At 41.8% G+C, this 24,299-nt stretch overlaps 1 protein-coding gene across 3 annotated transcripts; it reads right to left on the reverse strand.

Annotated features, from left to right (window-relative positions):
- Positions 1-467: 467 nt before the first annotated feature.
- Positions 468-21,719, reverse strand: RGN (regucalcin). Of its 3 annotated transcripts, none has more exons than XM_060002642.1 (7): positions 21,606-21,719; positions 19,624-19,804; positions 17,368-17,550; positions 4,142-4,357; positions 2,499-2,630; positions 1,983-2,137; positions 468-1,301 (listed from the first exon to the last, which is right to left on the reverse strand). In XM_060002642.1, exons 2-7 carry the CDS (start codon positions 19,790-19,792, stop codon positions 1,251-1,253), a joined length of 906 nt encoding a protein of 301 aa, XP_059858625.1. In that variant the 5' UTR covers positions 19,793-19,804; positions 21,606-21,719; the 3' UTR covers positions 468-1,250. The 3 variants fall into 3 exon arrangements, with proteins under 3 accessions (XP_059858625.1, XP_059858624.1, XP_059858626.1); XM_060002641.1 differs by lacking the exon at positions 21,606-21,719 and adding an exon at positions 20,211-20,339; XM_060002643.1 differs by lacking the exon at positions 21,606-21,719 and adding an exon at positions 20,034-20,124.
- Between the last annotated feature and the right edge of the window lie 2,580 nt (positions 21,720-24,299).

Consider the following 24,299-nt stretch of genomic DNA (forward strand, 5'->3'; position numbering starts at 1 on the left):
GATTCAAAATCGTAAAGATGCCAATTCTCTCCAAATTGTTCTACAGATTTAAAGCGATTCCAATGAAAATTGCCCCTGGATTTTTTTGTAGATATAGTCAAGCTGATTCTAAAATTTATATGGAAGGCCAAAGGAACTAAAAGAGCTAAAACAATTTTGATAAAACAAAGTTGGAGAAATCACAGTACCCAATTTTAAGGCTAATTTATAGTGACAGAAATCAGATCAGTGGTTTCCTGGGGATGGGGGCAGGCATACAGAAGGGCCAAAGGGAAGGATTACAAAGGGACACAGGGAAAATCTTGGGGTAGTGGATAGATTCATTATCTTACTTGAGGTGTTGGTTTCATTAATGTGTATATATATGTCAAACTTATCAAATTGTACACTTTAAATATGTGTAGGTCAATTATAACTCAATAAGGCTATTTTTGTTTTGTTTTTGTTTTGTTTTGTTTTTTGTTTTGCAGTACGCAGGCCTCTCACTGTTGTGGCCTCTCCCATTGTGGAGCACAGGCTCCGGACGCGCAGGCCCAGCGGCCATGGCTCACGGGCGCAGCCGCTCCGCGGCATGTAGGATCTTCCCAGACCGGGGCACGAACCCGTGTCCCCAGCATCGGTAGGCGGACTCTCAACCACTGTGCCACCAGGGAAGCCCCAATAAGGCTATTTTTAAAGTATTCTTTCCAAAGTGATACATTACATCTACTAGGTGGCAGTCGGAACCATAGATTTTGCCAAAATGTTTGATTCTTATCCTCCAGCAATATTTTAATTTGTAAAATAACATACAGGAAAAGTAATATGAAGGTAGGTCGGCACTGCAGCATATTTTATAAGATTATGATGAAAATAAAAAGGAACATAATCATAGCAAGTCATTACCAGACTACTATTTATTAATGTTTTGAAGCTTTAGGTATAGTAAGTATCGAATGCAGAGTAAAGAACAAATATGGTTCCTTCCCCCTTCCCCGATTCCACCAGCAATTTGCAAAGAATCAAGAGGCTGGTTGACGGTTGAACACCTCTATATTTCTATAGCACTTTTGCAGAAGGCCTTATAGTATGTTATCAAAACCACCTGTCACCCCTTGTTAAAAATGCTCTATGTTTTAAAAATTGTAATTAAAAATTTAATCCTATTAATATCATTGCTTCATTTTTTTTTGTAACTAGACTGAAATTTCAGCACCAGAATTTTCTAGTTGTCTTCTAAGTCTCTTCCACTATGAAGGAAGGCCTGTCACTCATCCTGCATAGGGATAGGGAGGAATTCCTTTGACCCCCAGGCCAGTTATCTGTTAAAAAAAGAAAAGAGAGAAACTCTGATACAAGGTAATTCACAAGTATTCTCCAAAAACATTTTTATGATCCACAATAATATATTTAGCCACCTATTATCCTTGTTTTGTTTCCTATAATAAAAAGGAACTATTTGATTAGGTATTTATGGTCCAACCCAATTATTCACATAGATAATAATTCAACTAGCAACCATTTACAACTAGGATTGAAAACTGAATTTATTTCTATCTTCTTCCCATCTGTTAAGAAAGGGGTTTGCGCCAGATGATTTCTACATTTCTTTTCAGCTCAAGAGATCTATAACTCTTATCAGTGTTTATTTCACTGCCAAAAAAAGTTAAGAACCTGAAAATATTCTTGCAACATCAAAACAATCAACTAATCTTATAAATGTGTTTCAAACACTGGTTTTCCAAGCCTATTCTACTGATTTATAGAATTTCAAACACCACTGAAGCAAAAAAATATTTTAAAGCACTGTACAAAGTGGGCTAAACACATTGTCCTGGACTTCAGGTCTAGAAAATCTCAATAAAATGTTTTTAAGTCTAGCATGATGAGCTTAAATGCCAAATACAATTGTATTTGGGAAGTATGAAAAAGCACCAATCATTCAGTTACTTAACCGAAGATCTCCCACCTCACCCTCAAAATAAAAGATATAGCCAGATCACCTTGAAAATTCCACCAGCTTCAGGTTGCTGCAGTAGACCCTCGGGGTCCATCCCATCCCGGGCACTGGTCACATACATTTCAGAGTAATCCTTCCCTCCGAAGCAGCATGAGGTTGTTTTAACAACAGGCAACTTCACAGTTCGGAGTCTTTTCCCTAGGTCACCAAATATTTCATTTAAGTCTAGCTCTAGCAAATTTCCACCCGCACAACTTTTCGGGACCCCTTGTGGAGCAATAGGAAAGTTCAAAGAAGATTTGGAGGTCAGACTTCGCCCAGGTATTTCACCTACCTTCCCTGACAATTTCTTCTGGGCAAAAAAGATTTACCTCTACAGGAAAAAGAGTTCTGACTATAACATTTTGGGCTATATCTTTGGCCTTTATTTCCAAAATCATCCAATTGAGACCTTTGAATATATCTCTATATAACTTTATTAGTAATGAAATTTCTCTGGCCCCTAGCGTCTGGTGTTTTCTAGACATGGCGGGGTTTTTCCATTCTGCTGTGGGCCTACCTGTCTCAGGATCCAAACGGATCACTCTTCCTCCATTGTAACAGGCCACCCAGAGCTTCCCCTCAACATCAATACACATTCCATCAGGGATTTGTTCTTCTTTCTCCAGCTTGTAAACACTTCTGCGGTTGGCTATGGTTAAAAAAACAAACAAACAGACAAACCAACCACACACACCCCCCCCCAAAACCACAGGCCACTCAATACTGAGCATCAAACAATGAGCAATCAAGTTGATTATAAATACTGATCGCTTCTGCTTATCCAGTGTCTGGCAAATGGGTACCACAGGTGGGATGATTCAGGAGGATTCCTAACTCTAAAAATGTCTAAAAACATGAGTGGGCATCCCTCAACAAAGGATTTGTACTGTAGGATTTGGAGTGGATTCACTCCCTTTAGTTTGGGTACAGACACAGCTACCTAAGCTTTCAGAGGAGGAGAGAAAAAAGAAAGCAGAATTCTTAATAAAATAACAAAAGATATTTTTGAGGGACCTGAACTGAAGCCCTGCATGCCCACCTCAGACACACTTCAGTCTGTGGTTAGACCTTTGCTGTTTTACTTCCAAAAATGCCTACTTTGGGGAATTCCCTGGTGGTACAGTGGTTAGGACTCCACGCTCTCAGAGCCAAGGGCCCAGGTTTGAGCTGCCAACAGTTCACGCACAAAAACTAACAAGGTGCATGAGTTCTGTTTCTGCCCAACTAAATGCTCCAAAATCACCTTATCTAAATATTAGAAGAGCTTGTTTCTGAAAAGAGGGGTATTCTGAAACCAACTGGCCGGCCTTAAAGGGAATCATAATATACAAAAAACAAGCATCAAAATCCAGAGGAACATTACACTACAAAATCCAGGTCATTACAGTAATCAGATTGAGGTATAAGGGGAAAAATGTTAAAACCATGTGTAAGTAAAGTGGGTAAAAACAGTCATGAAAAAGAGCACTACATATTTCAAAGCAAAACATCTGTGCTGGAATATTTAGCCTCTGATTAAATCTACATGAGACTCATGATTTTTTTCAAGTCATTTTTATGATTGGTTTTGCTCTTGTGGTCTGGCACCTTTCATGAAAGTTTCAAGCACTCCTTTTTAAATTCTTTCCAATAATTCCTTTCCTCCCAGTTTCCAACTATGGCTCATTTAGATCCGTTGGTGGAGTTGAACAATCTGCAACTACTTTTTTTACTTTTCCATTTTGAAAGGTTGTTAATTTGTCTTTAAGTACTTGCCTATAGTTAACTAAAGTACAAATAAGAAATATCAACCCCAAACTCTAATTTTCTGTTCTTTTGTCCCATTCTGTTGTATACTATTTGCCTTTAAGCACCAGCTGGTAGAACAGGATCCGTTTTACAGTGAGCCTCTTTCTAGTGATGGTTGCAAGAAAAAGGATTAAGGATCTAGCCATATTATGCAAACTGTGGCCATATTTAGTTGTGCTGAGAGCCATGGCTTGACTGGCAGCAGAGTCAAGTCTGTGTAATCATTACAATATTGGAATCATAACATTAGGCAGTTCTTTGTTTGAAAAGTAAGGACCTTTTCAAATGGGTTAAGGGCGAGGCAGCCTGCTAGTCATATGCATATGAAAAAAATACCAGCAATATTAAGAAAAATAATGAAAAAGTACATACAGATCTTCCCTGTTTGCAGGTCATAGTCAAAAGCATCCACCGAGTAGGACAGGCTATCGATGTAATAGAAGATTTTGTGGTCCAGAGACCAATCCAAACCATTGGAGATGTCCACCTGGTCAAAGTACTTTTCCACATGGTGGTCAGGAAAGAGGGAGTACAGGGACCCTTGGTGCCGCTCCAGAACTGCTGGAGCTGTTTCCTCAGCCATGGTACCTACAAAACCCAAAGAGTATGGAGCTCAGCTGCACAGCATCCCACGCATGCACTGCACCATCTTCTCTCACCAGGACTCCTTCCCTGTGATGAAATCAAGGAAATTATTATACAATCCCAATCTGGGTCCTATGGGTTTTTTTTTTTTTAATGACAACTACCTTGCTTATAACGCAAATTAAAACTACCTTGAGAGGTTCTGGTTCCAGACATCTGCACCAACCTCATTTTCTCGCACTGAGCACAACTCTAAGACCTGGACAAAATGCATGGCATAGCTATTTGACAACTCTGCAATGTGAATTATCAGGCGGCTCAGAGAAGAACACAGAATTTGAAGTATCACCTAATTGGTGGCGAGTTCTTGAGCTCTCCATTTTATCCTCTAGTATGTCCTGGCCTGAACTCAACCCAGCTTGAAACTTGGAAGTGAGCACCATGGTGCAGGCAGAAAGAGGTCCGAGAGAAACCTCTAGATCTGGCGCAAGGAGCACAAAACACTCCTACGGCTCAGAGAGAGAGTGGAAGAAACCCCCTGCTTATTTTCTCCTCCTTTTTCTCCATTTTCTCATGCACCAGCCCCCAGGCAATTCTGCAGTGAGGGTAGCAAAGGCAGAGAGAGGTCAGCAACAGGAAACTACAGGAATCAAAACTCTGAGGGAAGGCGACATTCCTCTGCATTTAGTGAAGCTGCAGGGACAAAAGGGCAGATCAAACACGGTTGCTTTCATGTTCTCTCTCTCTCCCCTCCTGCCACTTGGCCCTGGAGGCAGAACAGTCATAGAAGTGGGTGGTTTCTGACTGGAGGAATGAAAAGGAGCTACAGGAAGCTGGAAAGTACTAGAAGAGGGATGATGCTCAGGAATGCAACCCCATAAAGTTGTTTGTGATCTGCTGGGCTCATCTGTTTGTACATGCATGGATCTGATTCTAATTAGCATGCTAAAGATTTGGAGAATGGAGCTAATGGATAGAACTCCTTCTAGGTCTCAGACTGACCACTGAGTGGCGCACCTAATGGCACCTAATAGAAAGTAGGAACTTGTGGAAAGTGGAACTTGTGATCTGAACCTAAACATACAGATTGCTTACTGAAACGAATATATCAACATTCTCCATAGGATTTAAACAAGACCCAGCATCTCATAAGGTAATAGTCAAAATGTCCAGGATACAATCCAAAGTTACTTGGCAACACAAAGAAGCATGAAAATCTCAAGTCGTATAGGAAAATGAATCAAGAGGCAGACAGTGAGATGGCACAGATGTTGGAATTACTTGACAAAGACTAAAGCAATTCTTATAAAAATGCTCAAAAGAACGATCTGCAAAGTCTTAAAACAAAACTCAAAATAGCAGCAAAGGAGGAGAAATATAAAGAATCCCCAAGTGAAAATTTTAGAACTGAAAAATGAAATTAATGAAATAAAAAACCCACTGGATGGACTCAATAGCAGAATAGAGATGACAGAGGAAAGAGTCAGTGTATCTGATGCTAGATCAAGAAATTATCCAATCTGAACAACAGAGAGAAAAAAAGACTGAAAAAAAATAGAGTGTTAGGGACCTGTGGGATAACAACAAAAGAGCTAACATATGTGTCACTAGATTCCTAGAGAAGAGGACAAAGAATACAGGGCCAAAAAATATTTGAAGAAGTAATGGCTCAAAACTCTCCAAGTTTGGTGAAAAGCATAAGGCTATATATTTGAGAAGCTGAGCAAACCCCAAACAGGATAAGCCCAAAGAAACCTATACCCAGACACATCATAATCAAATTTCTAAAAACTTAAGTTAAATAGGGACTTCCCTGGCAGTCCAGTGGTTGGGACTCCATGCTTCCAATGCAGGGGGCACGGGTTTGATCCCTGGTCAGGGAACTAGGATGCCACATGCCATGTGGCATGGCAAAAAAAAAAAGAACAAACAAAAACCCAAAAAAACAAACAACCAAACTTAAGTTAAATAGAAATCCTTAAGATTAATGAAAGAAAAATGACATACATACAACATATAGGAGAATAATGATTTCAATGACTGTTGATTTTTCATGAGAAACTGTGGAGGTCAGAAGAAAGTGATACATTTTTAATTTGTTGAAAGAAAAATAATGTGTCAACCTAGAATTTTATATCAAGTGAAAATATCCTTAAAGAATGAAGGTGAAATAAAGACATTCTCCTGTGAAGTAAAACTAAGAGAATTTATAGCCAGCAGACTTGTTCTAAAAGAATTGCTAAAGGAAATTCTTCAGACAGAAGGGAAATACCAAAAGAAACAACAGGAATGAAGAAAGAACAATAGAAATAGCACGTATATGAGTAAATATAATAGACTATTCTTCCTTTTAGTTCCTTAAAATATTTCTGATGATTGAAAGCAAAAATTACATTTTCTGATGGGATTTTAAATCTATGTATATAAAGACAACTATGACATAAATGGGTGATTGTCAATTGAAGTGGTAAAATATTGGTTCTAGACAGACTGTGAAAAGTTAACTATACATTTGTAATCCATTCAGGAGCCCTTAAAAAACTATACAGAGAGATATAGTGAAAAATCACAATAAGTAAATTAAAATTGAATTCTAAAAAATATTCAAATAACCTAAAAGAAGGCAGGAAAGGGGAAACAGAGTAACAAAAAATACAGAGGGAAAGAAGAGAAAACAAATAATAAAATGGTGGATCTAACTCAAAGCATATCAATAATTACATTAAATGTAAATAATCTAAACACATCAATTAAGATAATGTCAGAATAAACTTTTTGAAAATAGAACTATATGCTGTCTATAAGAAACTCACTTCAAATATAAGAGACATAGGTAGCTTAAAAGTAAAAGGATGGGAAAAGACCTATCCTATGCAAATATTAATTTAAAAAAACTGTAGAGGCTATGTTAGTATCAGACAAGATATACTTAGAGCAAAGAAAACTACCAGGGATAAATAGGAGTAACTACATATTGTGAAAATAGTCACTTCACTAAGGAGACATAATAATCCTAGATGTGCATGTGCTTAACAACAGACCTTCAAAATACACAAGGCAAAAGTCAGAACTGAAAGGAGAAACACACAGATCCATAATTCCGGTTGGAGATGTCAGCATCCCTTTCTCCGTAATAGACTCAAGTAGATAGAAAATCAGCAAAGAAATAGAAGAACTGAATACCATTAACCAAACTGGACTTAAGTGACATTTATAGAGAACACTCCATTCAACAACAGCAGAATACACATTCTTCTCATGTGCCCATGGAATATGCACTTAGACTTGAGTGTGATCTCAGAGGATAGAGCAGAATTTAACATAATGAAGAAATCGGAAAGCTCATTTACTATAACATGCTCTATCTGAAAGAAGAGTGAGTTAGAGGAAAATGGACTGAAACTGGGACGCCTGAACAGCAAGCCAGACCTCCCTCCTTGTTTTTTTGCTATAGGGCAGTTGGGCTTGTTTCTATTATTTCTATTCCACCCCCACCCACCCCCTTCCCCCACTATCTGCCTCACAGAAGGAGATGCCTGGAGCATGAATGTGGATCCCCCACTGCTTAGAAAGGGCTCTTCCTTAGTGGGAAAGAAACTGGAGCCCTGGTTTATCATTATCTAGTAGTGAGCCCAGACAGGTGAGACCTTGGGTGTTGGGACACCTTCAGGGTACTACCCACCACTAAGAGACCCCCATCCAGACTATCAGATGACCCCACCCTTTTCTGGGCCAGGGACAGCTCTCAACACCTGCTGAAATCTATAAACTCTCTCTAGAAAAATTTTCTCAGGTGCTTCTGACAGATGCACATGACCAGTATGTAGGCACACTGATGCCTACAATTTTAAGGGGTCTCCAGAGGGCAAAGGTTAAGAATTGGGGACTCCAGGCTAAGAACTCAGGCCTCTGAGGGCATTTTAATTTTGTCTCACCAAGTGCCACAGAGCTGTAAACTTCTAGCCATAAGGGAGAGAGAAAATCAACTTCAACAGGAGGTAGAGTATCCAATCATATTTCTTCATCCTGCAGAAATTACTGGCAGAAGGGCTTCCAATGGATTCTCATCTTTAATCTTTTAACCTGTCCTGGACTAGATCTGTGCTTGTGTAAAGTCCAGGAAGATGGGAAACAATCCACACCACCTGCTCAGATCTTACTTACCTTCCATGTTGAAAGTGAATGGAGGAACTTCCCTGGAGGTCCAGTGGCTAAGACTCCGTGCTCCCAATGCAGGGGCCCCGGTTTGATCCCTGCTCAGGGAACTAGATCCCACATGCATGCCACAACTAAGAGTTCACATGCTGCAACTAAAACATCCCGCATGCCACAACTAAAGATCCTGCATGCCGCAACAAAGACCCAGCACAGTGAAAGAAAGAAGGAGATAGAAAGAGAAAGGAAGAAAGAAAGAAAGGAAGAAAGAAAGAAAGAGAATGGAGCCAGGACAGCATGGCTGATGATGTGAGTGGAAGAGTGGGGAGGTGGAAACAGCAGGGATTTAGAATCAACTTTGGCTAACTATAGGGTTGTTAGGATGGGAGCTAAATGAGAACTAAATGTGAAATGCATTATTTAATTTCAAACTTAGAGTTAAAATTCATTTAAATCTGTATATAACTCATTCTGCAGCCATCATAATAAAGATGGCTTCAAGTGAGAATCATCAAGGAATGTAAAAGCTAAGGAAGATATTTTGATGAGGACCAGGATATTTGCTTGGACTTAAAGTATCTCCCCATGTTGTAGCCAGCCTCTAAGTTGACCCATAATGATCCCTGCCTCCCAGTATTCACACCCTTGTCTAGTCCCCTCCATAATTTTGTGACCAATAGCACATGGCAGAAGTGATGCTATGTCACTTCTGAGATTGGTTATAATAGGACTGTGGCTTCCATCTTGGGCTTTCTCTCTTTCTCTCTCTCTCTGCCTCTCATCACTGGCTCTGGGGGAGGCCATGCCCCGGGCAGTCCTATGGAGAGGCCCACACAGTAAGGAAATGAAGCCTCCTGCCAACTGCCTGCCATGTAAGTCAGGTTTGAAGCAGATCCTCCAGGCCGCTTCACAGACTCCAGCTCCCTCCAAGGCTGTAGCCCCAGCCAACAGCTTGACTGCAACTTCAGGACATAGCCTTGAACCATGCAGCCAAGCCAGACCCAGGTTCTTGACCTTCAGAAACTATGTGAGATAATATATGTTTGTTATTTTAAGCCACTAAATTTCAGGGTAATTTGTAACACAGCAATAGATCACTAACAGACCCCACAAACTGCTTATAAATTGCAATTTAAAAATAGTAGCTATGTAGTAGAGAAATCTAAGACCTCAACTGGGTGATCAAAACTGACATCACCAATGAGGGACAGATGGTATCCAGATGGGATACCCCGAGAAGGACAGAACAGCACCTATGCAGTGATTCCAGCCATGAATATATAGCATCAATCTAATCACAAGGAAACATTAGACGCAAAAACATGAGGAAAGTTCTGTTAAAAAAGAGGGGAGTTGGGCGAGATTGTAGTCTTCAAAAATGGCAATGTCGAGACGCTGGCAGAGCTCACGTCAAGGAGTACTTCCCAGAACTTCTGCTGCCAGTGTCCTTGTCCCCACGGTGAGCCACAGCCACCCCCTGCCTCTGCAGGAGAACCTCCAACACTAGCAGATACACCAGAAATACATCTACACGTGGAACAACTCCTACAGAACACCTACTGAACGCTGGCAGAAGACCTCAGACCTCCCAAAAGGTAAGTAACTCCCCACGTACCTGGGTAGGGCAAAAGAAAAAAGATAAAAACAGACAAAACGATAGGGACGGGACCTGCACCAGTGGGAGGGAGCTGTGAAGGAGGAAAGGTTTTCACACACTAGGAAGCCCCCTCACGGGCCGAGACTGCGGGTGGCGGAGCGGAAAGCTTTGGAGCTGGAGGAGAGCGCAGCAACAGGGGTGCAGAGGGCAAAGCGGGGAGATTCCCGCACAGAGGATCGGTGCCGACCGGCACTCACCAGCCCGAGAGGCTTGTCCGCTCACCCGCCTGAGTGGGCGGGGCTGGGAGCTGAGGCTCGGGCTTCGGTCAGAGCGCAGGGAGCGGACTGGGGTTGGCGGCGTGAACACAGCCTGCAGGGGATTAGTGCACCACAGCTAGCCGGGAGGGAGTCCGGGGAAAAATCTGGAGCTGCCGAAGAGGCAAGAGACTTTTTCTTCCCTCTTTGTTTCCTGGTGCGCGAGGAGAGGGGATTAAGAACGCTGCTTAAAGGAGCTCCAGAGACGAGCGTGAGCCGCGGCTAAAAGCACGGACCCCAGAGACGGGCATGAGACGCCAAGGCTGCTGCTGCCGCCAGCAAGAAGCCTGTGTGTGAGCACAGGTCACTATCCACACCCCCCTTCTGGGGAGCCTGTGCAGCCCGCCACTGCCGGGGTCCTAGGATCCAGGAACAACTTCCTCAGGAGAACGCATGGCGCGCCTCTGGCGGGTGCAACGTCACGCTGGCCTCATGCTGGCCTCTGCCGCCGCAGGCCCGCCCCGCACTCCGTGACCCTCCCTCCCCCCCGGCCTGAGTGAGCCAGAGCCCCCAAATCAGCGGCTCCTTTACCCACATCCTGTCTGAGCGAAGAACAGACGCCCTCCGGTGACCTACACGCAGAGGCGGGGCCAAATCTAAAGCTGAGCCCCGGGAGCTGTGAGAACAAAGAAGAGAAAGGGAAATCTCTCCCAGCAGCCTCAGAAGCAGTGGATTAAAGCTCCACAATCAACTTGAAGTACCCTGCATCTGTGGAATACATGAACAGACAACGAATCATCCCAAATTAAGGAGGTGGACTTTGAGAGCAAGACTTATAATATTTTCCCCTTTTCCTCTTTTTGTGAGTGTGTATGTGTATACTTCTGTGGGAGATTTTGTCTGTATAGCTTTGCTTCCACCATTTGTCCCAGGGTTCTATCTGTCCGTTTTTTTCTTAATAATTATTTTTTATTTTAATAACTTTATTATATTTTATCTTACTTTATCTTCCTTCTTTCTTTCTTTTTTCCTTCCTTCCCTCCTTCCTTGCTCCCTCCCTCCCTCCCTCCCTCCTTTCTTTCTTTCTACTTCTACTAATTCTTTCTTTCTACTTTTTCTCCCTTTTATTCTGAGCCATGTGGATGAAAGGCTCTTGGTGCTCCAGCCAGGAGTCAGTGCTGTGCCTCTGAGGTGGGAGAGCCAACTTCAGGACACTGGTCCACAAGAGACCTCCCAGCTCCACATAATATTAAATGGCGAAAATCTCCCAGAGATCTCCATCTCAACACCAGCATCCAGCTTCACTCAACGACCAGCAAGCTACAGTGCTGGACACCCTATGCCAAACAAATAGCAAGACAGGAACACTAACCCACCCATTAGCAGAGAGGCTGCCTAAAATCATAATAAGTCCAGAGACACCCCAAAACACACCACCAGACGTGGACCTGCCCACCAGAAACACAAGATCTAGCCTCATCCACCAGAACACAGGCACTGGTCCCCTCCACCAGGAAGCCTACACAACACACTGAACCAACCTTAGTCATTGGGGACAGACACCAAAAACAACGGGAACTACGAACCTGCAGCCTGCAAAAAGGAGACCCCAAACACACTAAGATAAGCAAAATGAGAACACAGAAAAACACACAGCACATGAAGGAGCAAGATAAAAACCCACCAGACCTAACAAATGAAGAGGAAATAGGCAGTCTACCTGAAAAAGAATTCAGAATAATGATAGTAAAGATGATCCAAAATCTTGGAAATACAATAGACAAAATGCAAGAAACATTTAACAAGGAACTAGAAGAACTAAAGATGACACAAACAACGATGAACAACACAATAAATGAAATGAAAAATACTCTAGATGGGATCAACAGCAGAATAACTGAGGCAGAAGAACGGATAATTGACCTGGAAGATAAAATAGTGGAAATAACTACTGCAGAGCAGAATAAAGAAAAAAGAATGAAAAGAACTGAGGACAGTCTCAGAGACCTCTGGGACAACATTAAATGCACCAACATTCGAATTATAGGGGTTCCAGAAGAAGAAGAGAAAAAGAAAGGGACTGAGAAAATATTTGAAGAGATTATAGTTGAAAATTTCCCTAATATGGGAAAGGAAATAGTTAATCAAATCCAGGAAGCACAGAGAGTCCCATACAGGATAAATCCAAGGAGAAATACTCCAAGACACATATTAATCAAACTGTCAAAAATTACATACAAAGAAAGCATATTAAAAGCAGCAAGGGAAAAACAACACATAACACACAAGGGAATCCCCATAAGGTTAACAGCTGATCTTTCAGCAGAAACTCTGCAAACCAGAAGGGAGTGGCAGGACATATTTAAAGTGATGAAGGACAAAAACCTGCAACCAAGATTAATCTACCCAGCAAGGATCTCATTCAGATTTGATGGAGAAATTAAAACCTTTACAGACAAGCAAAAGCTCAGAGAGTTTAGCACCACCAAACCAGCTTTAGAACAAATGCTAAAGGAACTTCTCTAGGCAAGAAACACAAGAGAAGGAAAAGACCTACAATAACGAACTCAAAACAATTTAGAAAATGGGAATAGGAACATACATATCGATAATTACCTTAAATGTAAATGGACTAAATGCTCCCACCAAAAGACACAGATTGGCTGAATGGATACAAAAACAAGACCCATATATATGCTGTCTGCAAGAGACCCACTTCAGACCTAGAGACACATACAGACTGAAAGTAAGGGGATGGAAAAAGATATTCCATGCAAATGGAAACCAAAAGAAAGCTGGAGTAGCAATTCTCATATCAGACAAAATAGACTTTAAAATAAAGACTATTAGAAGAGACAAAGAAGGACACTACATAATGATCAAGGGATCGATCCCAGAAGAAGATATAACAATTGTAAATATTTATGCACCCAACATAGGAGCACCTCAATACATAAGGCAAATACTAACAGCCATAAAAGGGGAAATCGACAGTAACACATTCATAGTAGGGGACTTTAACACCCCACTTTCACCAATGGACAGATCATCCAAAATGAAAATAAATAAGGAAACACAAGCTTTAAATGATACATTAAACGAGATGGACTTAATTGATATTTATAGGACATTCCATCCAAAAACAACAGAATACACATTTTTCTCAAGTGCTCATGGAACATTCTCCAGGATAGAGCATATCTTGGGTCACAAATCAAGCCTTGGTAAATTTAAGAAAATTGAAATTGTATCAAGTATGTTTTCCGACCACAACGCTATGAGACTAGATATCAATTACAGGAAAAGATCTGTAAAAAATACAAACACATGGAGGCTAAACAATACACTACTTAATAATGAAGTGATTGCTGAAGAAATCAAAGAGGAAATCAAAAAATACCTAGAAACAAATGACAATGCAGACACGACGACCCAAAACCTATGGGATGCAGCAAAAGCAGTTTTAATAGGGAAGTTTATAGCAATACAATCCTACCTTAAGAAACAGGAAACATCTTGAATAAACAACCTAACCTTGCACCTAAAGCAATTAGAGAAAGAAGAACAAAAGAACCCCAAGGTAGCAGAAGGAAAGAAATCATAAAAATCAGATCAGAAATAAATGAAAAAGAAATGAAGGAAACGATAGCAAAGATCAATAAAAGTAAAAGTTGGTTCTTTGAGAAGATAAACAAAATTGATAAACCATTATCCAGACTCATCAAGAAAAAAAGGGAGAAGACTTAAATCAATAGAATTAGAAATGAAAAAGGAGAAGTAACAACTGACACTGCAGAAATACAAAAGATCATGAGAGATTATTACAAGTAACTCTATGCCAATAAAATGGACAACCTGGAAGAAATGGACAAATTCGTAGAAATGCACAACCTGCCAAGACTGAATCAGGAAGAAATAGAAAATATGAACAGACCAATCACAAGCAATGAAATTGAAACTGTGATTAAAAATCTTCCAACAAAAAAAAGCCCAGGATCAGATGGCTTCACAGGCGAATTCTGTCAAACATTTAGAGAAGACCTAACACCTATCCTTCTCAAACTCGTCCAAAATACAGCAGAGGGAGGAACACTCCCAAAGTCATTCTACAAGGCCACCATCACCTTGATACCAAAACCAGACAAGGATCACAAAGAAAGAATACTACAGGCCAATATCACTGATGAACATAGCTGCAAAAATTCTTAACAAAATACTAGCAAACAGAATCCAACAGCACATTCAAAGGATCATACACCATGATCAAGTGGGGTTTATTCCAGGAATGCAAGGGTTCTTCAATATACGCAAATCAGTCAATGTGACAAACCATATTAACAAATTGAAGGAGGAAACCATATGATCATCTCAATAGATGCAGAGAAAGCTTTTGACAAAGTTCAACACCCATTTATGATAAAAACCCTGCAAAAAGTAGGCATTGAGGGAACTTTCCTCAACATAATAAAGGCCACATATGACAAACCCACAGCCAACATCATCCTCAATGGTGAAAAACTGAAAGCATTTCCACTAAGATCAGGAACAAGACAAGGTTGCGCACTCTCACCACTCTTATTCAACATAGTTTTGGAAGTTTTAGCCACAGCAATCAGAGAAGAAAAGGAAATAAAAGGAATCCAAATTGGAAAAGAAGAAGTAAAGCTGTCACTGTTTGCAGATGACATGATACTGTACATAGAGAATCCTAAAGATGCTACCAGAAAACTACTAGAGCTAATCAATGAATTTGGTAAAGTAGCAGGATACAAAATTAATGCACAGAAATCTCTGGCATTCGTATACACTAATGATGAAAAATCTGAAAGTGAAATCAAGAAAACACTCCCATTTACCATTGCAACAAAAAGAGTAAAATATCTAGGAACAAACCTACCTAAGGAGACAAAAGACCTATATACAGAAAATTATAAGACACTGATGAAAGAAATTAAAGGTGATACAAATAGATGGAGAGATATACCATGTTCTTGGATTGGAAGTATCAACACTGTGAAAATGACTCTACTACTCAAAGCAATCTACAGATTCAATGCAATCCCTATCAAACTACCACTGGCATTTTTCACAGAAGCAGAACAAAAAATTTCACAATTTGTATGGAAACACAAAAGACCCCAAATAGCCAAAGCAATCTTGAGAACGAAAAGCGGAGCTGAAGGAATCAGGCTCTCTAACTTCAGACTATACTACAAAGCTACAGTAATCAAGACAGTATGGTACTGGCACAAAAACAGAAAGACAGATCAATGGAACAGGATAGAAAGTCCAGAGATAAACCCAGGCACATATGGTCCCCTTATCTTTGATAAATGAGGCAGGAATGTACAGTGGAGAAATGACAGCCTCTTCAATAAGTGGTGCTGGGAAAACTGGACAGGTACATGTAAAAGTATGAGATTAGATCACTCCCTAACACCATACACAAAAATAAGCTCAAAATGGATTAAAGACCTAAATGTAAGGCCAGAAAGAATCAAACTCTTAGAGGAAAACATAGGCAGAACACTCTATGACAAAAATCACAGCAAGATCCTTTCTGACCCACCTCCTAGAGAAATGGAAATAAAAACAAAAATAAACAAATGGGACCTAATGAAACTTCAAAGCTTTTGCACAGCAAAGGAAACCATAAACAAGAACAAAAGACAGCCCTCAGAATGGGAGAAAATATTTGCAAATGAAGCAACTCACAAAGGATTAATTTCTAAAATTTACAAGCAGCTCATGCAGTTTAACAACAAGAAAACAAACAACCCAATCCAAAAATGGGCAGAAGACCTAAATAGACATTTCTCCAAAGAATATATAGAGACTGCCAACAAACACATGAAAGAATGCTCAACATCATTAATCATTAGGGAAATGCAAATCAAAACTACAATGAGATATCATCTCACACCAGTCAGAATGGCCATCATCACAAAACCTAGAAACACTAAATGCTGGAGAGGGTGTGGAGAAAAGGGAACACTCTTGCACTGCTGGTGGGAATGTGAATTGGTTCAGCCACTATGGAGAACAGTATGGAGGTTCCTTAAAAAACTACAAATAGAACTACCATATGACCCAGCAATCCCAATACTGGGCATATATCCTGAGAAAACCATAATTCAAAAAGAGTCATGAACCAAAGTGTTCATTGCAGCTCTATTTACAATAGCCCGGAGATGGAATCAACCTAAGTGCCCATCATCAGATGAATGGATAAAGAAGATGTGGCACATATATACAATGGAATATTACTCAGCCATAAAAAGAAACGAAATTGAGCTATTTGTAATGAGGTGGATGGACCTAGAGTCTGTCATACAGAGCGAAGTAAGTCAGAAAAAGACAAATACCGTATGCTAACACTTATATATGGAATTTAAGGGAAAAAAATGCTACGAAGAACCCAGAGGTAAGACGGGAATAAAGACACAGACCTACTGGGGAACAGACTTGAGGATATGGGGAGGGGGAAGGGTGAGCTGTGACAAAGCGAGAGAGAGGCATGGACATATATACACTACCAAACATAAGGTAGATAGCTAGTGGGAAGCAGCCGCATAGCACAGGGAGATCAGCTCAGTGCTTTGTGACCGCCTGGAGGGGTGGGATAGGGAGGGTGGGAGGGAGGAAGATGCAAGAGGGAAGAGATATGGGAACATACGTATAACTGATTCACTTTGTTATAAAGCAGAAACTAACACACCATTGTAAAGCAATTATACCCCAATAAAGATGTTAAAAAAAAACTCATTTAAACTACAAAAATACAATACAAATTTTAGTCTGCTAGAGACAACAGTTGAAAGGGATATCTATGAAGTTTTTCTCATGGGATTTTTTTTTTTTTGATACAAGTGACTTAAGTAATAATGAAAGAAGAACCCCAGACCCGTTATGAACACTTATTTTACTACTGCAGCTGTGAGGCTTTTGTAAGTCACATTCTGGTCTTCCCCAAAGCTCAGTAAGTAGGTGCTAAAGGTAAAACATACCGGCAAAGTATCTCCCAGCGGGATCCACCTTCCCGTCATTGAATCGATTGTTTTTCTTGTCTTTATCTACTGTGGCCAAGACAACTGCTGATTGATCTTCCCAGTTCAAAGCACAGAACTTTGTTCCAACTGTGGCGACATAGCCTCCTGAGTGGCGAAGGGCCACAGAGCTGACTGGGGCATCTGCAGAGGTAAAAGCAGCAGTCAGGGGGCAGCCAGTAGTCACACTGTGTCCATCACGCCACCCGGCATCTCTAAGAGGTTGCAGCTCTTTTGACAAGGGGAGTGCTCCCTCCTCTCTGTTGAACAGTGAAGGTTACATAACCCAGTATATTCGTTGATCATGAACTCCGTGTGCTGTTCCGGGCAGCATGGATGTAAAGATGAATGAAACCCAACTCCTCTGGAAGCTCCGAGTCTAGCGGGAGAAGCAGAGAAGTCAAATCACAGCAGCCACCGTACACTGGGGCAGATGCCACAGCAAGTTCAGAGGAGAGGTTCCTAAGGGGGTGATGTGTAAACCAGGGCAGTTGTCACAGAGCAAGCAATGCTCAGTTTGCCTGATCTTCAGGAAATGCAGGGACACAAACTGTGTTTAGTTCCAGCAACTGGGTTTTGTGACATCTCTCTCTCCCTCAAGTACAGGACTTGTCTTTTTTTTTTTTTTTTAAATTAGGACTTGTCTTGTTAAAGGTACCCTGTTTTGTATGTATTTAATTGAAAATTGTTTCTTAAATCCTTTTTGGAAGTAAGCATGATTAAAAAATAATAGAGGGACTTCCCTGGTGGCACAGTGGATAAGACTCTGCGCTCCCAATGCAGGGGCCCGGGTTTGTTCCCTGGTCAGGGAAGTAGATCCCACATGCATACCGCAACTAAGGAGCCCACGTGCTGCGACTAAGGAGCCGGCAAGCCACAACTAGGGAGCCCGCCTGCAGCAACTAAGACCCGACACAACCAAATAAATAAAAATAAATAGTAAAAAAAAAAAAAAGAAATGTAGATGCAATGATTTAAAAAATCACGTCTTCTTTATACTACTATATTTTGTATATTTAAATTTTAGGTTTTCTGGGTTTAACATTTTTCCACATATAAGGAAACTTTTTTTAAGTGGAGAGATTGATTACCATGGTGAGTACTCACAGGAAACAAATTGACAGACTTTATTGTGAAAACATTTCCTAAGCATCTATTCAGTGCAAGACGCTTGGTGCCCTGTGCAGAAGTTGATTGGAGCCGTGGAGGGTCCCAGGGAATGTGCAAGACACTAGTAGGAGCGTCATATCCTCATCAGGGATCCCAACCTGTGGCCGGAGGCTTCTGTTAGCTTTTAAGCTGCTGTGGACACCACAAGCCCTTCCCAGGGTTGGGGGGGGGGGTTGTTTGTTTTGTTTTTGTTTTGAAGATTAGGGGTAGGAATATATCCCTAATGTGTGCATATTGGGAAAGAGAGACTAGGGAAGGTGATGGGTCCCTCCCCCAAGTCTGATCACAGTGGGTCACAGTCATTTTGCCTCGAGCCACAGTCATGTCCGTGAGTGAATTAAAAGCTGTTCCCTCTCATCTAAGAAAAAAAGGTCCCCAGTTCTGGGTTGAGAGTGTCCTGAGGTCACAGGAATTCCTGGTATCTCTTTCCCAGGAACACAATAATGAAAAGAAGAAACTTCTTTATCTCTAGTCAAGCCCATATCCTTGGGCCATAAAATGTGATAAACCCCTCCATGGGAAATCACAGGGCCATTAACAGAATCATACTCCAATGCACTCGAAATTCCTTTGTGAATCCTGTTTTGAACAGTGAACAGAAAGCCCTGGTTAATGCTTTCTAAGTCCAAAAGCTCCTCTTTGCACAAAGAGGGGATATATCTGTTGTTATTATTATTATTTTGTTTTTCAAATTAAGGCCTTGGCCTGACCCAAGGTAGATAACCTTTGCTGTGCCACAAACCGGGTCTCCAACTTTCACGGCTGTTAACTGAAGGTATGATGGAAAGATCCTACCGTGACTCACCATCCAAAACATAATGGGGAATGTTGCCCGGCACCCGCAGGGGAAGAGGAAAGTATTGACCATCCAGATTTTACTCCTGGGTCAAAGTGGGGGACACAGAAAGGATGACAATCCAACAGTTTTCAAGCATATTCAGTACGCTTTAACAAGAAGGTTCCGGAGGAATGACACATTAGGTGACAGTGCCTCCCCAGGGAAGAGATGGCTGTCTGGGCAGATCCAAGCCCATCCTTCATCCTTACCCACGGTCACTTGCTGCACTTCCTTGCTGAGCGAATCCCACCGGCAAACCTTTTTTGCAGGAATATCTACGAAGAGCAGAGAGTTGGTTGCCTCCTCCCAGACTGGAGACTCACCGCAGCGCCAGTTCTCCCGCAAAACACACTCAATCTTAGCGGAAGACATTGTCATGGGAGAGATTTACTGAAGACAACAGAGATAAAGTGAAATGTCATCGCATGGAGCAAATTCAGCAAAACACCTAAGACGCTGGTAAGATCCCAATACAGATTGAGTTTTTAAAATCAGAACTGGAAAGGCTGGACACACTTTCCCCAGATCAGAACAAAATACGCAATGTGGCAGGAGGAGACAGATAAAAATGAAGAAAGAGCTGATAGGCCATAACACAAGACATCTTCAATCAACTTACCGGTGCTTTTTTTTTTTTTCAAGGTTTCTCTTAAAAAGAGAGAGAGAAAAAGCAACACTCCAACATCCACACCTTGGCGCTAGTGACCCCCAGAGAGAGCTGGCTGCTTCTACAAGGCAAGGCTGCCTTTATGCCAGCACCCAAGCCCCCAAGGCGGGTCAGGGGGTGGGAAACTACCTCATTGGTGGCCCTCTGGGCATCCTTCTCCTGCTGTCCTTCCCATCCGTTGCATGGTGTTGATTTCCTTCTCTAACGGCCCAAAGGCCAATCTTCCTGCTCTGCACTTTTCTGAACTGCATTTTTCGAAATGCAGTTCATCAGTGATAATACACTAAAGTAGAAATAACATCCATATTCTTTTTTTAATTTAAGTATAGTTGATTTACAATGTTGTGTTAATTACTGCTGTACAGCAAAGTGATTCAGTTTATATATATATATATATTCTTTTTTTAAAATTTTCTTTTCCATTATGGTTTATCATAGGATGTTGAATATAGTTCCCTGTGCTATACAGTAGGACCTTGTTGTTTATCCATCCTATATATAAAAGCTTACATCTGCTAATCCCAACCTCCCACTCCATCCCTCCCCCAGCCCCCTCTCCCTTGGCAACCACCAGTCTGTTCTCTATAACATCCATTTTCAAATTCAGACAATGGAAAGGGGGGAGAAAAGGACATTGTTGGGGCACCACTGTAGGAAATGACAGCCCCTCAGCTATTTCTTGCTGCCTAGGAAGGCACCATGCCAGTTTGGCAAGGAGTCTTGAACTCCATAGGCAGGAACATTCTATGCTGGGACTTTTGACCAGCGAACAGGTAGAAGAAAAAGAAAAATAATCAGAAAAGAAAAAATCCTTACTTAAGAAACCCACGTGGGAGAGGAAAGACAGACAACTTTCAAGAGCATTCTCTCTTTCCCAGACTGTGTCCTGATGGTGATCAAAACTGCCTGCATCTTCACCTTTCTCCTTGACAATTATCTGATTTGAAGTCACTGGTCCCACACATGGATGGGCAAATTAATGGTAGGGGAAAATAATCTTTGGTTTAATATTACCTTCGATAAATCGCTTTTTTTTTTTTTTTTTTTTAAGAAACACAGCTCAAATCGTCCTCAAATGCTGCCTGCCAGCGCTGTAGCATTTGCAGTCCTCACTGGCTGTTAAAAATTGGCAGAGGTTCTAAAGGCCTTCCTGCTGTCAATCTGAGATAAGGCCCAAGATCAGACGCAGGACTTTTGCAATCGCAACTTTTAACCCCACGCTCCGTGGTGCAAGCCGGGGGGAGGGGGTGTCTGGCAAATGTCCCTTTTCTGCTCGGGCCACCTGTGCGGGCGCGGGCCCGGTACCGGCTGGCGGCGCAGCCGCGGCCTAGGGTGCCGCGGGGAAGCTGAAGGTTGTGCCCGCCTCCTCCCCAGCCCCGGCCGGCCGAGTGGGGCGCGGGTCCCCGGGTGGCAGAGGGGGTCGGTCTCCTTTCAGCCGCGCGGGTTTGGGGGTGGGGCTGGCTGTCGCCAGATGTCCCCTCTCCAGGGAGGGGGCGGGGAGGCCGGCCTGAGCAGGACACTCACCAGCCTGATGACTTGCAGGTGGCTCAGAGGTCAGGTGGCAGAGCAGGGCCCGCGGTGGAGAGTCACCCGGCCGGAGCTGTGGGTGGGAACCGATTCCCTCCACGCCTTCCCTCCTCCTCGGCAGGAAGAATCCAGCAAAGCCCGCTGGGGCAGGGAGGTGGGATAGAGGCTTGGAGTCCAGTGAACCTAAGCTTTGGAGTTTGGACGGATAGCTAAACGTAATCTCTGACTTAACCAAAAAATGTTATCCAAATGCCTCACCGAGAGATTGGGTCGAGGGTCCGGTTAAACACAAACAGGTTCTAAAGGAAAGTTCAAACAGTTAAACAAATCCTATTTTCCTAGTGGAGAAGAGTCAGCTGGAGGCCAACTATTGCAAAACGTTTTTGGTGGGGCAAGAGGAGAGGCTTTATTTGATGCTTAGTGAAATAAGTCAGACAGAGAAAGAGAAATCCTGTGTAATATCACTTATAGATGGAATCTAAAAAATACAACAAACTAATGAATATAACACAAAGAAGCAGACTCACAGACACAGAGAACAAACTAGTGGTTACCAGTGGGGAGAGGGAAGGGGGGAGGGGCAAGGTAGAGGTAGGGGAGTAAGAGGCACAAACTACTATGTATAAAATAAATAAGATACAAGGAAATATTGTACAGCACAGGGACTATAGCCAATATTTTATAATAACTATAAGTGGAATATAAACTTTAAAAATTGTGAATCACTATGCTGTACATCTGAAACGTACATCAACTATACCTCAATAAAAAAAAAAATCCTGTGGAATAAATATTCCTAAACTGCACTCAGTTTCACATTCTCCATTGAGAGCCTAAATGCATTCCTGGCTCTGCCACCTGACCATCCATACTTTCTCTAAATAACCCACAAGTTTAAAACATTAAAAAATAAAATTAAGGGAGGGAGGCAAACAGAATGGTGGCTGCTTCTGAGGGATGCGAGTCAGGTATTAACTGCGAAGGGGAGTTGAGGGAATTTTCTGGGGTGATGGAGCTGTTCTGTAACCTGATGGAGGCGTGAGTTGCACAGGTGTATGTACTGTCAAAAACCATCCAGTGCCACGCTTGAGATTTATGCATTTTATTGTATGTGTTGGATCCAAGGTCAGTGTTACCTCATTATTTATATCTCTCAATCAAGTGTCCCATTCTTTGCCATCTGCACTATCAAATCGCACTCAAATCACAATCATTGTGGCATTCTAATTTCCTTTAATTCACTAAGGAGGAAGAACCAGAAATCAATACCTAAAGGCACAGGCAGGAGATGGCGGGAGCAATCTCAGTTCAGTTTACGGTCAGTACTTAGAATAACTGGTGTTTATGGCCTCAATTATTTCGCCTTCACACCGGGAGGTACTTAAGACAACTACTCTCCCATGTCCCCATTTACGTGTGGGAAGGAAGTCTACAAAGTGAGGAATCTCCGAAAGCCACACATCCAGCTGGGAAAAATCTGGCAAAGAGCCCAAACCATCGGTAGAAAAGTAAGAACTTGAAGGACATTTTCTTGGGTGAGGCAAAGACTGGGACTGCGATCTCCAGATGTTGGGGTTCTCTTGTGCCTTCTTCTTATCTCGTGGCTTCCTCTAACTCCTCAATGCTGATGACTCCTCCAAATATATCTCAGCTCAGATCTTTCCCCTAAACTACAGTCCTGTAGCTCAAACCCTCTACTTAACAGCACCACTGAGCTGTCCAAACTCAATCCCATTACTCTCCACAAACTGCCTGAGCACTCTGTCTTGGTGACTGGGACCATGGTCCAGCCAATGGACTGTGTAAGAAGCCCAGACACCTCACTAGACTTCTCTTATTCCCTACCTCAAGTCCAGTTAGTCACCAGATCATAAATATTGTCCCTTTGATGTCCTTCCAGCTACGTTGGCACTGCCCTAATTCATTCAGGCCTTCCCCATTTCTTGCCCAAATTGTTGTCATCTTCTTGGAGGTCTTGTCTCACACCTTTGGATCTGCTGCCAAGATGGCCTGCTGGACCATGAGTCCTGTAGAGCAGGGGATGCATCTTATTTACCCTCTCCTTCCCAGGTCCCACCACAGTACTGACACATAGAGCTTGTTCAACTACATGCATTTTTTTTTGTTTGGTAGGGAAGGGGTAACTATATTTTGAAAAAATTTCAGTCTTACAGAAAAGTTGCAGGAATAATATAAAGAATTCATGACTACCCTTCATCTAGATTCCCCAAATGTTAACAGTTTACCACATTTGCTTTATCCTTCTCTCATTTACATATATATATATATATATATATATATATATATTTATGAACAGTTTGAGAGTTAGTTACAGACATGGTGCTCCTTTACCTTTAAATACTGTGGTGTGCATTTCCTGAAGACATTCTCTTATATAACCACAGTACAGTTATCAAGATCAGGGAATTTTTTTTTTTTTTGGCCACACCACGTGGCTTGTGGCAATCTTAGTTCCCCGAACAGGGATTGAACCCGGGCTCACAGTCGCAGTGAAAGCATAGAGTCCTAACCACTGGACCACCAGGGAATTCCCAAGATCAGGCAATTAACATCCATACAGTATTATCTAGCTGAGTCTCATCAGTTGTCCCACTAATGTTCTTTCTAGCAAAAGAAAAAAAGTATTTCGTTCCCAATTCCAATCCAGGGTAAAGCATTGTGTTTAGCTGT

This window comes from Delphinus delphis, chromosome X (assembly GCF_949987515.2).
Source record: "Delphinus delphis chromosome X, mDelDel1.2, whole genome shotgun sequence".
In the NCBI taxonomy this organism is placed as follows: Eukaryota; Metazoa; Chordata; class Mammalia; order Artiodactyla; family Delphinidae; genus Delphinus; species Delphinus delphis.

What these genes read in the sequence shown, in the direction of transcription:
- RGN (XM_060002642.1), bottom strand. Translation starts at nt 19,792, where the DNA reads ATGACAATGTCTTCCGCTAAGATTGAGTGTGTTTTGCGGGAGAACTGG. An exon ending in CGCTGGGAGATACTTTGCCG is followed by an intron (nt 4,358 to 17,367) that starts GTATGTTTTACC and finishes TGGGTTTTGTAG; the next exon opens with GTACCATGGCTGAGGAAACA. An exon ending in CCGTTTGGATCCTGAGACAG is followed by an intron (nt 2,138 to 2,498) that starts GTAGGCCCACAG and finishes TTGGTGACCTAG; the next exon opens with GGAAAAGACTCCGAACTGTG.